This window comes from Bos mutus, chromosome 3 (assembly GCF_027580195.1).
Source record: "Bos mutus isolate GX-2022 chromosome 3, NWIPB_WYAK_1.1, whole genome shotgun sequence".
NCBI lineage: Eukaryota > Metazoa > Chordata > Mammalia > Artiodactyla > Bovidae > Bos > Bos mutus.
In genome coordinates, this window is record NC_091619.1 from 87,266,225 (window position 1) to 87,279,328 (window position 13,104).

At 46.5% G+C, this 13,104-nt stretch overlaps 1 protein-coding gene across 2 annotated transcripts in view; it reads left to right on the forward strand.

Annotated features, from left to right (window-relative positions):
* The first annotated feature begins 3,543 nt into the window (after positions 1-3,543).
* The window catches only part of FYB2 (FYN binding protein 2), a 123,738-nt gene continuing 114,177 nt past the window's right edge, over positions 3,544-13,104 (forward strand). For both annotated transcript variants that reach the window (XM_070367964.1, XM_070367963.1), the window contains exon 1: positions 3,544-4,030. In XM_070367964.1, the coding sequence (XP_070224065.1) occupies positions 3,788-4,030 (243 nt within the window). In that variant the 5' untranslated portion in view covers positions 3,544-3,787. The remainder of the gene's footprint in view (positions 4,031-13,104) is intronic.

Here is a 13,104-nt window from a genome sequence, read left to right on the forward strand (position 1 = left end):
CTGGAAATCCTCAGAAATGATTAATGTAACTAATAATAATTTTAATATTAATAATGGGTTGCTTCAGCAGCACATCCTGATTCTGACAATCAATATGCTCCAGCTTTGTCTTCACACCACGAATACTGCTCAGAGCTTTGCCCTAGGAAGAGGTGAATGCACAGCATTGCCCATTTGTGGATATTACTTAAATCTCCCTTTTTTTAATATCACAGTATTCTGCTACAAACCCTTACTTATGGTGCAAAGTGTAAGCAATATGTTTGCTAAGAAATGAAAACTGAGACATGAATGGAAACACTAAAAAGCTACAAGCAGCGTGCAGGACTGAAAGTAAGGTTTGGAATCATGAAGAACGTGCTGGAAATACTGATTTCTACTGCTCAGTATGCCCAAGAATGGACAAGACCTCATTGGTGAGTATGGTCCATTATCCCCACTACAAGGAGGAGCAAACTGAAGCTAGGGGCTTGAAAGACAGCAATACCCATAAGATATGGAGCCTAACTTTAGCCCAAGGATCTGCTAAGCGTTCTTAGCGAATGATAAGACGGTTCAAATAACCCTCCAAGCTCTCAGATTCTGTGTTTATGAGTCTCTGTTTCTCAAGGATGCAAGTGGAAGCAACCAGAGGGGTGGTGAGTGTGGGCTCTGGAGCCAGACTGCCTGGATTGCAGTGTCTGCTTTCCCATTTATTAACTGCCTTAGCCTGGATCAGTGACTTTCATTGGTCTGTGGCTCATTTTCCTCCACTGGAAAATGAGAATCACAATAAAAACTAAATAAGGTGACATTTGTAACGTCTGGGGCACTGTTCCCCAGGAGAGTCCAAACTCGGTCAGTCATTTCCTGCTCCATGATTGAGTGCAGATCACAGTGGGCCACCCACCACCTTCCGGTATAGGAGGACCCCACAGTTCTTTCTTCAGTTGAATTATTTTTCCTGAAGTGTTCAGTTCAGTTCAGTCACTCAGTCGTGTCCGACTTGTTGTGACCCCATGGACTGCAGCATCCCAGGCTTCCCTGTCCATCACCAACTCCTGGAGTTTACTCAAACTCATGTCCATCGAGATGGTGATGCCATCCAACTGTCTCATCCTCTGTCGTCCCCTTCTTCTACCTTCAATGTTTCCCAGCATCAAGGTCCTTTCCAATTAGTCAGTTCTTTGCATCAGGTGGCCAAAGTATTGGAGTTTCAGCTTCAGCATCAGTCCTTCCAATGAATATTCAGGACTGATTTCCTTTAGGATGGACAGGTTGGATCTCCTTACAGTCCTAGAGACTCTCAAGAGTCTTCTCCAACACCATAGTTCAAAAGCATCAATTCTTCGGCACTCAGCTTTCTTTACGGTCCAACTCTCACATCCATACATGACTACTGGAAAAACCATAGCCTTGACTAGACGGACCTTTGTCAGCAAAGTAATGTTTCTTCTTTTTAATATGCAGTCTAGGTTTGTCATAGCTTTTCTTCCAAGGAGCAAACATCTTTTAATTTCATGGCTTCAGTCACCATCTGCAGTGATTTTGGAGCCCCTCAAAATAAAGTCTGTCACTGTTTCCATTGTTTTCCCATCTATTTGCCGTGAAGTGATGAGATCTAAACTTAGATCAAACCTCAAACTTCACATCCCCAATCCCCCTATCCACAGTGTCTCCACTATGAACCTTCTTTTCTGCCTCTCCCCTCCGTAAGCGTGTGTGCGTTCTCCTACCAAGCTGAATGCAAAGGGCTGCTTACTCATGGGATGGGGGCTCCCGAGCAAACTGGGATCGTTACAGGGAAATAAAAGTGTTACTTCATCAGTACATCCAAATGTAGCATGGGCATTTTGACAGTGACATAGCCACCATGAATTGAGGAGAAAAGAAACAAGGAAGAGAGGAACTTTTTGGTGCTTATTTAGCAGTAAGCACTGTAGAGATTTTTGCCTGGCACAGTAATCCTCAAGCCAACATTGTCAGCCCTCTTATCTAGTTGTACACACCAGGAACATACATCTCAGGGGTTTGTTGAGAATCCCAAGGCCAACATCTAGTGGCGAAACTGAGTTTAGCACCTAGAGGATCATAAGGTAATAACAGGGGATCCTACTGAGTTCCAAGAGTCACAGTTCTTAAGCCCACTTGCAAAACACTCCTAACAGCTACCAATAAGTAGTGCCCACGACATCCTTTGACCTACCACGGTAACTTGTCCTAAACCAAACCAGAAGTACAGAGCTGTCAGTCTGGCCAGGTCCAGAGAGATGAAAGCCCTTCTGACCTACCTACTCCATCCCTCTGTCTTTGTAGGCTGGCCTGAAGCCACCAGGGGGTGCCCTAGCATTAAGAGCAAAAGGTATTTGACAACCTAATTATCACCTGGGGTTGGGAGGATGCTTCCTTTCCTGAGAGCTTCTGCCCATGATTTCTCATCATATGTGGTAAACATATGACCTGAGTGAAGGCTGGGCTTGGAGGGAAAGTTACAGAGAATCTTGGGCTTGTGCCTCATTTAGCTTGCAGGAGTGGCACCCCCATCTGTTGGTGGGCAGAGCCCACACCACTACAGTGTGGAGCAAACTGTGAAATCAATGGAGTGGGTGGGCTGACCATTGATTTTTTTAATTAAATAGCACATCGAGGCTCAGAAAATAGAAAATATCAGTGTGATCACACACAGCACGAGCAATTATTGTTTTGAAAATTTTAAATTGTAATGTGTATGTGTCTGTGTGCTGACTCATGAGATAAAAGGTAGATCTGTGAGTCATTTATTATTAAAACACCTTGACCTAAAAATCTGATTAAAATTCAGATTCCCAGACCCTAGACCAGAAGAGGGTGCTCCTGTCTTCCTGTCTGCCCCGGGGGGCCTTGAAGCCTATAGTTTTAACACAGCTGGCAGCTGAGATGATCAGCTCTGTCTGGGAGCCACCTGTTAGAAGAAAGGGCACTTAACTGAGTTTTCTCACCTGCTTCCCCACCCCCCCTTTTCTCTGGACAGGGTAGGGCAGGCTTTTCACTTCTTGGGAACCTGGCCTAACAAAGCAAGAAAAGTCACACTGACTGTACTTGAGACAGAGAACAAGCTTCTGGCTGCCCCCCACCCACCCCACTCCAGGACAGCTGTGAGCTCTGAACAACCAGAGATTGGGTTTCCAGCACCAGCTCTGTCAGAAAACAAACAAAAGCCCGAACACACACACACAGAAGCCAGAAAACAAAATCCTTTTAGAATTAGCCAGACCTGTGTTGAAACCTTGAGCCTTCTACTTACCACCTATGTGACCATGGGGCAGGTTTTTGGATCCTGTTTCCTTCTCTCGTTTTAAATGGGATTATAAGCCTCCCCAGGGTGAATGGAAGATTTGGGTAGAATAATGTATCCACATGCTCAGATAGGGCCTGACCAAAACAGGTGTCCCGCTCTAACAGCTCTCATTCTGGCTCCCTGAAATCCCCCGTGAGCTTGGATGGCTCTGTCCCCTTTGGGCTTTGGCTTCCCCGTTGTTAACAAGAGGGAAAGCACCCATCTGCAGGGCTGGAGTGGGGCGGAAACTGTGACCGAGAAAAATTACCTTGTATGACCTGAGCCTTCTGCCCTAACCGGAGCCCCGCCAGCCGCCTTGTTCACCAGCTACTCCCACGAGGGCACAGCGTGAACTCCCTGCAGGGCGACGGGCGGACCAGCCTGGGAGAGAACAGCGGGCAGAGCCGCTGGCTGAGAAGCGCCAGAGTCTGCGGATCTTTGGACGGAAAGATCCCTCGCCCACTACAGGTGCCGGTCCTGCGAACTCGGCGGATGGAGGCCGGCGCGCGCCCCGCCGCGGGCGAGAGCGCTCCAACCCCAGCAGAGGGAGGAGCCGCCGCCCAGGTGGGACAGGTGGGGAGCCTGAGCGCAGGTGTTTCCGCGGCGGCGGCCAGGGGAAGCGCTTGCTCCCTGGCAGGCGCTGGCAGAGCCAAACGTGCCCTTGGCCTTAGGATCCAGCTCTGGGAAGCCGGTTTTGTCTCCCAGACTTTACCTCGGAAGAAAGTCATGGAAGCGGTAAGTCGTGGCGGGTTTGGTCGTGGGCTTTCTTGTGCGTCCAGTTCCTCCCGGCAGAAAGCATGGGGAGAGGCTGCCTGTGCACCCCGCCTCCTGGAGAGGAGTACACTTTCATGCCGTCCAGCTCACACTGGCCTGGCCTGGCGGGGGTGTGGTGGGAAGCGGAAAAGGGGTGTGTGTACCTGTCCTGTGCCACCTTGGAGGCTGAAGGGCAAGGGTCTCAGGAGGGGTGGCGTGAGGGACTCTACCTCCAGCGCTGTGAGCCAGGCTTCTAACCTCCCCTCCCCCGACTCAGCCCCCAGCCTGGGTGTCAGTGAGTGTTGGTCTCTGTCTGCTTGTCCTTTGCCAGGCTGCAGGGGCTCTTCTGGCACCCCACTCCAGTACTCTTGCCTGGAAAATCCCATGGACGGAGGACCGTGGTAGGCTGCAGTCCATGGGGTCGCTAAGAGTCGGACATGACTGAGCGACTTCACTTTCATGCATTGGAGAAGGAAATGGCAACCCACTCCAGTGTTCTTGCCTGGAGGATCCCAGGGACGGGGGAGTCTATGGAGTCGCACAGAGTCGCACACGAATGAAGCGACTTAGCAGTAGCAGTAGCAGCAGGGGCTCTTCTGTGGCTTGCGGTTTTCCTGCGGGCTCTGCTTCTTATAAGCTGTATGGCCTGGGGCCAGTAAGTTCATTTTCCTTAGCCTCTGGTTCTTCACTGGTAAAATAGGATTACTACTAGAATAACTAGTGAGATGATTGGAGGTGTTTGTTAAAAAAAACAAAAATTGGGGAAGTGCCCTGCACCGAGCAGGTGAACTTCCCTTCTGCTTGGATGGATGGCCACATCCTGTTTGCCTAGTTGGAGAGTTTTTTCACCTGACTGACCATATTTTCCTCTTTTCTAATTCTCCACCGCCTTCCTACTTCTCTAAAATAAGTCAGTTTCTCTACAAGGGGGCAGGGCAATGATGTGTTTCACCTTCATTGTCTTCTTTATTATGCATCTGGAGTCAAGTTATTTTCTTCTGTGAGTCAGGCACTTCTTTCCCAGAAGTTGGTTGTACGTGGGGATGGAGGACCCATTTTAGTGGTCACCGATCAGAAGAAGCTCCCTTTGGTCCCAAGGCAGTGGACACATGTCTCTGTGGCTGACCCTCCATTCCAGCTAGCTGAGTTTTGGAAGAGAGAGCAAAGGCACGCTGGTATGGTTTCTGTCTGTCTCCCCTCCTCTGAATTCTCTCCCTATCCTACAGTTTAGCAATTTCTGAGAAACTCCTAATTGATGGGAAAATGCCAGGGTGAATAGATCCAGTGTGGTTGTGAATAAAAAGAAACAAACTTATATTTTGCCCTCTCTGATATGCCAGGGGTATGCACTAGCTTCCATTGTTTCAGTGTATCTAGGTAACAACACAGTGAGGTCAAGGTCAGTGCTTTCTGCCCCAGTTCTTACAGGGAGGAAACAGAATGTTGTTCGTTACCCAATATCACACAGCTGGTAAGCAGCAGAGCCAAAGCACGGGCTGTGATTTGTCAGTAACAAATATTGAGTGCCAACTATAAGCCAGGCATTGCCGGCAAGGATGACAACTGGAAAATGGGGGAATGTTAGGTAACTGGAGAGAAAAATGTACCAAAGGGCATGTTAGCTCATGGCATTTTTATGGGATAAGATAATGCAGTTATGGGATAAGCTGATGTGGTTATGCAATGTTTTCTGCTCAGAGAAAGAGGGGGGAAAAAGATCAAAAGAGAAATATGGGTTATTTCTCATTTTAAAAGGATTTGTTGTAAAGCTAACAAAACACCAGTCCATATGCATAACTAAGCACCTGCATTGTGTTGTTAGGCCTCCTTCAGGGGCTGCAGATGCAGCAATGACCCAGCCAGAAATGCCTGCCTTCATACAACTTGTGTTCTACTGGTGAAGACACACACACGTTAGGTCAAATGGTGGTGAACTCAGTGTAGAAGCACAGAGTAAGGCAGAGTTTGAAGACTCTGAGGCAGTGAGCAGGAGAGGCTGGTATTTTAAATGGGATAGTTTCAAGAACAGCATCAGTACAAGGTGCCATTTGAGCAGACGCTTGAAGCAGGTGAGGACTTTGGTGCTGTGGATCTTGTAGGGAAGAGCGCTCTGCAGAGGGATACAAAACAAGTGCAAAAAGGCCCTGGGGCAGAAGCTTGTCTGATGTGTTCAAGGGCTCAGTAAGATGCCCAGCATGGAGAGATCAAAGGAGAGAGTGCGTGCGAAGAAGTAGAGGTCAGGTCACGTAGGATGCTGGAGGCCATTGTGGGAATTCCAGGTGCTCCTTGGAGTGAGATGGAGAGCACCTGAGTGTAATGAGTGGCAGAAGAGAATGATCCAGCTTGCTTTTTAAGAGGATCACCTGGCTGTTGTTTAGAAACTAGATGGTAGAAGAAGCAGGATTGGAAGCTGGCTGACCAGTTAGGAGGCTCTTGCCTGAATTCAAGCAATAGAATATGGGGGCTCAGGCCAGAGTCTTAGCAATGAAGGTGACTAGAAATGGTTAGGTTCTGGATATGTATTAAAGGTGGATTTAACAAGATTAACTGATGGATGAAACAAAAAATGTGAAAGAAAGCCACGCTAGGGTGTGAAGCCTAAGCACCTTGAAGAATGTAGTTGACATTGAATGAGATGATTTAAGGTGGAACAGGTTTGCAGGGAGACCAGGGGGTCAGTTTTAGACATAGTAAATTATAGGTTGAGGGGCTGAGTAGACAGATATTGAGTTTAGAGTTTGAGGGGGAGGCCCAGCTAGGAATATGATTAACATAAAAAATTTTCATTGCTTGGCATAATGCTGGGTGCATAGCAGCATTTAGTATATGTTGCTGTGGCGGTTTTCAAACTTGGCTACACATTCTCTGACATTCCTCCCATCAAGATGTGGAGTCTGTGTTCCCTTGCCTTGAATCTGGGCAGAATCATGACTGGTTTGGCCAATAGACTGTGACACAAGTAACATTATGTGACTTTAGAGGCTGTGTCGTAAAGGACTATGCAGCTTCTACCTGGTTTGTGGGAACCCTTATTCTTGCAGCCCTTAACCCCCATGTAAGAGGTCTATGGAGACATCTGTCAACCAGCTGCTCTGGTTGACTGCTGCTGCTGCTGCTAAGTCGCTTCAGTCGTGTCCGACTCTGTACGACCCCATAGACAGCAGCCCACCAGGCTCCCCCGTCCCTGGGATTCTCCAGGCAAGGACACTGGAGTAGGTTGCCATTTCCTTCTCCAGTGCATGAAAGTGAAAAGTGAAAGTGAAGTCGCTCAGTCGTGTCGGCTCTGGTTGACAGTTCCTGTTAAACCTAGCCTTCCAGCATTCCTGCATGACAAAGAACCAGGGTTCTGCAGACCAGCCCATTTACTGGTGGCAATTTTATCACCACCCTGTGGAACAAAAGGGTCACCCTACTGAACCTAGCTCAAATTTCTATCCCAGCTAAATTGTGAGATAAGGAAAAATGGTTATTGTTTTAGGCCACTCAGTTGTGAGGTCTGTTTTGCAACAGTAGATACCGAAACTATTAATTTTTTCTTTATTTTAGTTATAAAAGTATCATTCTCCCTCATGGATATAAGGCTCTAGAGAGTTCTTTAAAAATATACTTTGTTACATAGTTCAGAGGTTGATGAAGTTCTACCTTGGTGCCTTCCCTCAGCTGAGTAGTTCCCCAGTCTTGGCAAGAGAGAATCCTAGCATTTTTAAGCTGAGATTGCTTGTCAGTGGGGGAGCTTAGAAAGTGGTACCTGAATTCTTGATGAATGAGCATTGTCTGCTGCTAAGTCGCTTCAGTCATGTCCGACTCTGTGCGACCCCATAGACGGCAGCCCACCAGGCTCCCCCGTCCCTGGGATTCTCCAGGCAAGAACATTGGAGTGGGTTGCCATTGCCTTCTCCAATGCATGAAAGGAAAAGTGAAAGTGAAGTTGCTCAGTCGTGTCCGACTCTTAGCGACCCCATGGACTGCAGCCTACCAGGCTCCTCCATCCATGGGATTTTCCAGGCGAGAGTACTGGAGTGGGGTGCCATTGCCTTCTCCTGAGCGTTGGCATTGGAGCCCAAATACCTGTATTTATGTTTCCTTCTGCCTCTTACTAGCCAAGTGACTTGAGCCAACCATTGAATAATAAAATGTAAGAGTTGGTAGATTTCTCAAAGACCAGCTAGTCTAATGACTCCCGTTTTAGAGATGGGAAACTTGGAGCCCAGGAGGGAAAAGTCACACACTTTGCAACTACTTCTCGGCTGTGCCTTATACATAGTGGATGCTCTTAAATGATCTTGTTATTTTTTGAGAGTAAACTCTAGCATCAGATCATTAGGCTCTCCTCTTGCACTGTTCAGCAGAAGATCACCAAAGATCTTCTCTGAGTCAGGCCCTAGCTTAGAACTTCTAAAAGGGGAGTCTGTCATACATGTCCTCTAGTTGCTCAGTTTGGCAGGGGAGAATGTCAAGAAAACAGACAATTGCAGTATTAATGAAAAGTAGGGTGATGAAGAAAGGCTCAGGTTTTACCAGGAGCATCAAGAATGGGGACCTAACCCTAAGTGGGACCATCCAGGGTCTGTTGGAGGAGCTAGTATCTGAGATGCATGTCAGAGGAAGGACGGAAAGGGGAGGGAGTAGGCAGGGATGAGGGACAAGGGAAGACCCAAATCCCAAGAAGTAAATTGGAGCCAGATACTGAAACATCAGCATCTGGATAGCATCACCAATTCAATGGACGTGGATTTGAGCAAACGCTGGGAGATAGTGAAGAACAGGGAAGGTTGGCGTGCTGCAGTCCATGGGAGTCGGACATGACTTAGTGACTGAACAACAACTGAATCCCTTGAACACAGATGTACTTCATGCTGGAGACCAAGGGAGCCACTGAGGGCCAGCACCTCTGGGATGGGACTAAACACAGCCCTGTAGTCTTGTCATGCTCTGATGTCATAGGACTGTCCTAAGGTCATAGATGGCTTATTTTTGACAGTTCTGTCTAGAACCCAGGTTCTGAATGCTAAGTGAGACCACTTAGCAAGCCCTCAAGAACGATTTCAGGGTTTTTTTCTGAATATTCTGATTCTTAATAAATAGGTCATGAGGCAGGGTAACATCTGGAAAGGGGTGGGCCCACTGAGAAAGATATTGCTGTGAAGATGGTCTGTTGTTAATGAGCTTGTCCTTGGACAAGTGGAGTGCACAGGGATTCAGATCAGATGGTTGGGTGAAGCTTCTTGGGAATTCCAAGAGGTGGCCTTAAGACTGGTCACCTCCCTTCTATCTTTGCAGACAAGCTGTGCTGCAGAGGCCTCTTAAACAGTGTTGTGTAGTCCTTGATCATGAAACATGAAGTGACCTGCACAGCTGCAGGACTGATGTTCAGTCTTAACCAGCAGCTTGTACCCTGGAGTTACCCACAGTTACCTTGACATTGAGTCAAGCTTTCTCTTCCCCAAACTAGGCGTCCACATTTCTCCACTGGAGAAGTGGTTCTAACAGGCGAGTTTGATCATGTCACACCCCTGCCAGATCCCCTCAAATTGTCCCCCATTGCCTGTGCAGCAGAGCCCAGGGGCTTCACCTGGCTGACAAGGTCAAGGTACTCCCACTTAAGCCTCCTGGTCCTGCATCCCTTATGCTCCAGCCTGTTCTGCACCATGCACATTCCTCTTGCTAGAATCTTGTCACTTCATTAATACTCAGCTCAGCTATCACCTTCCTGAGAAGCCTTCTCTTGCTCCTGGGTGGTCATGATTGGTTTTTCTCCAGCTTGCAAGTTCCCAGCCCTTTGACCAGCCCCAGGTCTGGACTGTGAGATCCCAAAGGTAGCACAGCCTGAGGCTTAAAGGCATGGGCTCTGGGGCAGCCCAACTGGTTTCAGTTTCTTGCTCCACAATTTACTAGCTGTTTGTCTTTGAGCAAGTTACCTATCTCTCTGTGCCCAGTTACCCCATCTATAAAGGGGAGAATGGCATCTACCTCTCAGCAGTCAGCTGAGTTTTATATAAAGGGCTTAGGTCAGCTCAGTGAGGTCACAGGGCAGGTAATTCTACAAGCTAAAATAGTGATATGGTATAGTAAAAGATCTGCCTGCAATGCAGGAGACCTGGGTTGATCCCTGGGTTGGAAAGATACCCTGGAGAAGGGAAAGGCTACCCACTCCAGTATTCTGGCCTGGAGAATTACATGGACTCTATACTCCATTGGGTCTCAAAGAGTTGGACATAACTTAGCAACTTTCACTTCACTTCCCAGTAATAATACATGGACCATTATGAATTGAACTCTGTCCCCTCCCCCAGTCCCGTATGTTGAAGTCTTAACCCCCACTGCCTCGGAAGTTGACCTTATTTGGAGATAGAGTCTTTACAGAAGTCACCAAGATAAAGTGAGGTCATTGGGGCAGGTCTAATCCAATATGACTGATGTCCTTATGAAAAGGAGGGATGGACATGGAGATACACACAAAGGGAGGACAGTGTGAAGATAAAGTGAGAACATCTTGTGAACATGGAGATGGCCATCCACAGGCCAAGGAGAAGGGAACAGACCCTTCCCTCATAGCCCTCGGAAGGCACCAAAGCAATGACCCTTGATTTTTGACTTCCAGCCTCCAGAACCATGGGGCAACACATTTCTGTTGTTTTGAGTCACACAGTCAGGGGTACCTTTTCAGAGCAGGCCTAGCAAGCTCTTACATGGACCTGACTGGGAAGTTAAGAGAGTTCACTTGAATACTCAATACAGTGCCCTTCCCCCATCAACCTGGGAAGGATTTTGGGACATGTTGTTGTTCTGATGATCAAAAAAGACAGCTGTGCTTAGCTCTTCAAAGAAGAAATCTGAGAAGTATTTATCAGCACCTGGCTTGAGAAATGGAGTGAAATGATCTCAGGATCGTGGTCAGTATTCCTTTCTGATCACTGAGCCCTGGGTTTGGTTTTTCTCATCTGTAAAACTCTAAAATACTCAAGTCTTGGGAAGTTTTTTCAAAACGAATACTCATATTTTGTTAGGACATACTAAATATAGGCAAGTGAACAAATTATGTGCTTCAGAAAGAATAAGCAGTTTTTGTTTGTTTTTAATTATTTTTAAAAATTGCTAGACCTTCACCACGGTGCTCAGGCTTCCTCTAGTTGCAGGGAGCAGGGGCTACTCTTTGTCATGGTAAACAGGCTTCTCCTTGTGGTAGCTTCTCTTGCTGTGGGGCACGGGCTCTCGAGTGCACAGACTTCAGTAATTTGTGGCACAGGGGCTCAGTAATTGTGGTCTACAACCTTAGTTGCTCTGAGGCATGTGGAATCTTCTCAGACCAGGAATTGAACCCATGACCCCTGCATTGGCAGGCAGACTGTTATCCACTGCACCACCAGGGAAGTCCAGAATAAGCAGTTTGGGGTTATAATATTGGAAAAAGTTAGTTTTTATTTCTTAGTGTTCACTCTTACCGTTTTCATCTTCTCCATTTTATAGATAAGGCAGACTCAAGATTCAAACTCAGATATATTTGACTCAAAGTCATCTTGACCTTTGGTTCAAGTATGGTCGTATTGAATGGTTTTTTGGACAGAGATATTTCAAAATTTTTAAAACAGAACACCTGACCAATTCGTGTTGATGTTTAGCAGAAACTAACAAAATTCTGTAAAGCAATTAAAAAAAGTACACCTGAATTCAAGTCTAGGCCTATCATCCCAGTCACTCTACGTCTCTGAGACCCAGTGTTCTTTTCTCTGTGTCTAATAATACCTATCTGATATTTTGTCCATGAGGATTATATAGGATAATGTCTGTAAAGTACTGTTGTAAATAATAGAATGCCATAAAAATATTCAGAATTGTTGATATTATCACATTCCCCATTCCAAAATTTGAGCAGAGGAGACATAGAATTCAAAGCACTCTCTACTTTGTGTGAGCCAGTCAAGAGCTCACCTTAAAGATCAGTGTGTGATCTTCGGTAGGAATAAGGAAATCATACTTGGGAACAATGTTTAACAATTCGAAGTTGATATACAAGAACAAACCAGCATTTTCCCTTAAGCACTTAAAGGATCAGGACAGAGGTCCATCTTCCACATCCTTAAAAATATCACCCCAAAGTCTCCTGTGTTTTATTTTGTACCCAATGCTGTTTCTGAGTACAATGCCTAGGGACGTTCCCCCAAGCTGTGGTACCCAGGAAAGGGCACTGAATTGGGAGTCTGAAGATCATGATCTGAATTTAGTCTCTGCCACTCCTGCTTGTGTGCATTGAGGCTGCGGTCTACCCAGGGAGATGGGGAGGGACCCTCAGTTTTTATTTTTTAAAAATTATAAAAATATATTTTTATTCAGTTCAGTCACTCAGTCATGTCCAACTTTTTGTGACCCCATGGACTGCAGCACACCAGGCCTCCCTGTCCATTACCAACTCCCAGAGTTTACTCAAACTCATGTCCATTGAGTTGGTGATACCATCCAACCATCTCATCCTCTGTCATCCCCTTCTCCTCCCACTTTCAGTCATTCCCAGCATCAGGGTCTTTTCCAATGAGTCAGCTCTTTCTGTCAGGTGGCCAAAGTACTGGAGTTTCAGTTTCAGCCTCAGTCCTTCCAATGAATATTCAGGACTGATTTCCTTCAGGATGGACTGATTGGATCTCCTTGCAGTCCAAGGGACTCTCAAGAGTCTTCTCCAACACCACAGTTCAAAAGCATCAATTCTTTGGCGCTCAGCTATCTTTAGTCCAACTTTCATGTCCATACATGATACTGGAAGAACCATAACTTTGACTAGACGGACCTTTGTTGGCAAAGTAATGTCTCCGCTTTTTTATATTCTGTCTAGGTTGGTCATAACTTTTCTTCCAAGGAGCAGGCGTCTTTTAATTTCATGGCTGCACTCACCATCCTCACTTATTAAACAGGATTATATGAATGAGATGACATATTGAAAAAAAAAAGCATCAAATACATCTATGTGAAAAGTGAAAGTGTTAGCTTCTCAGTCATGTCCAACTCTTTGTGACCCCATGGACTGTAGCCCACCAGGTTCCTCTGTCCACAGAATTCTCCAGGCA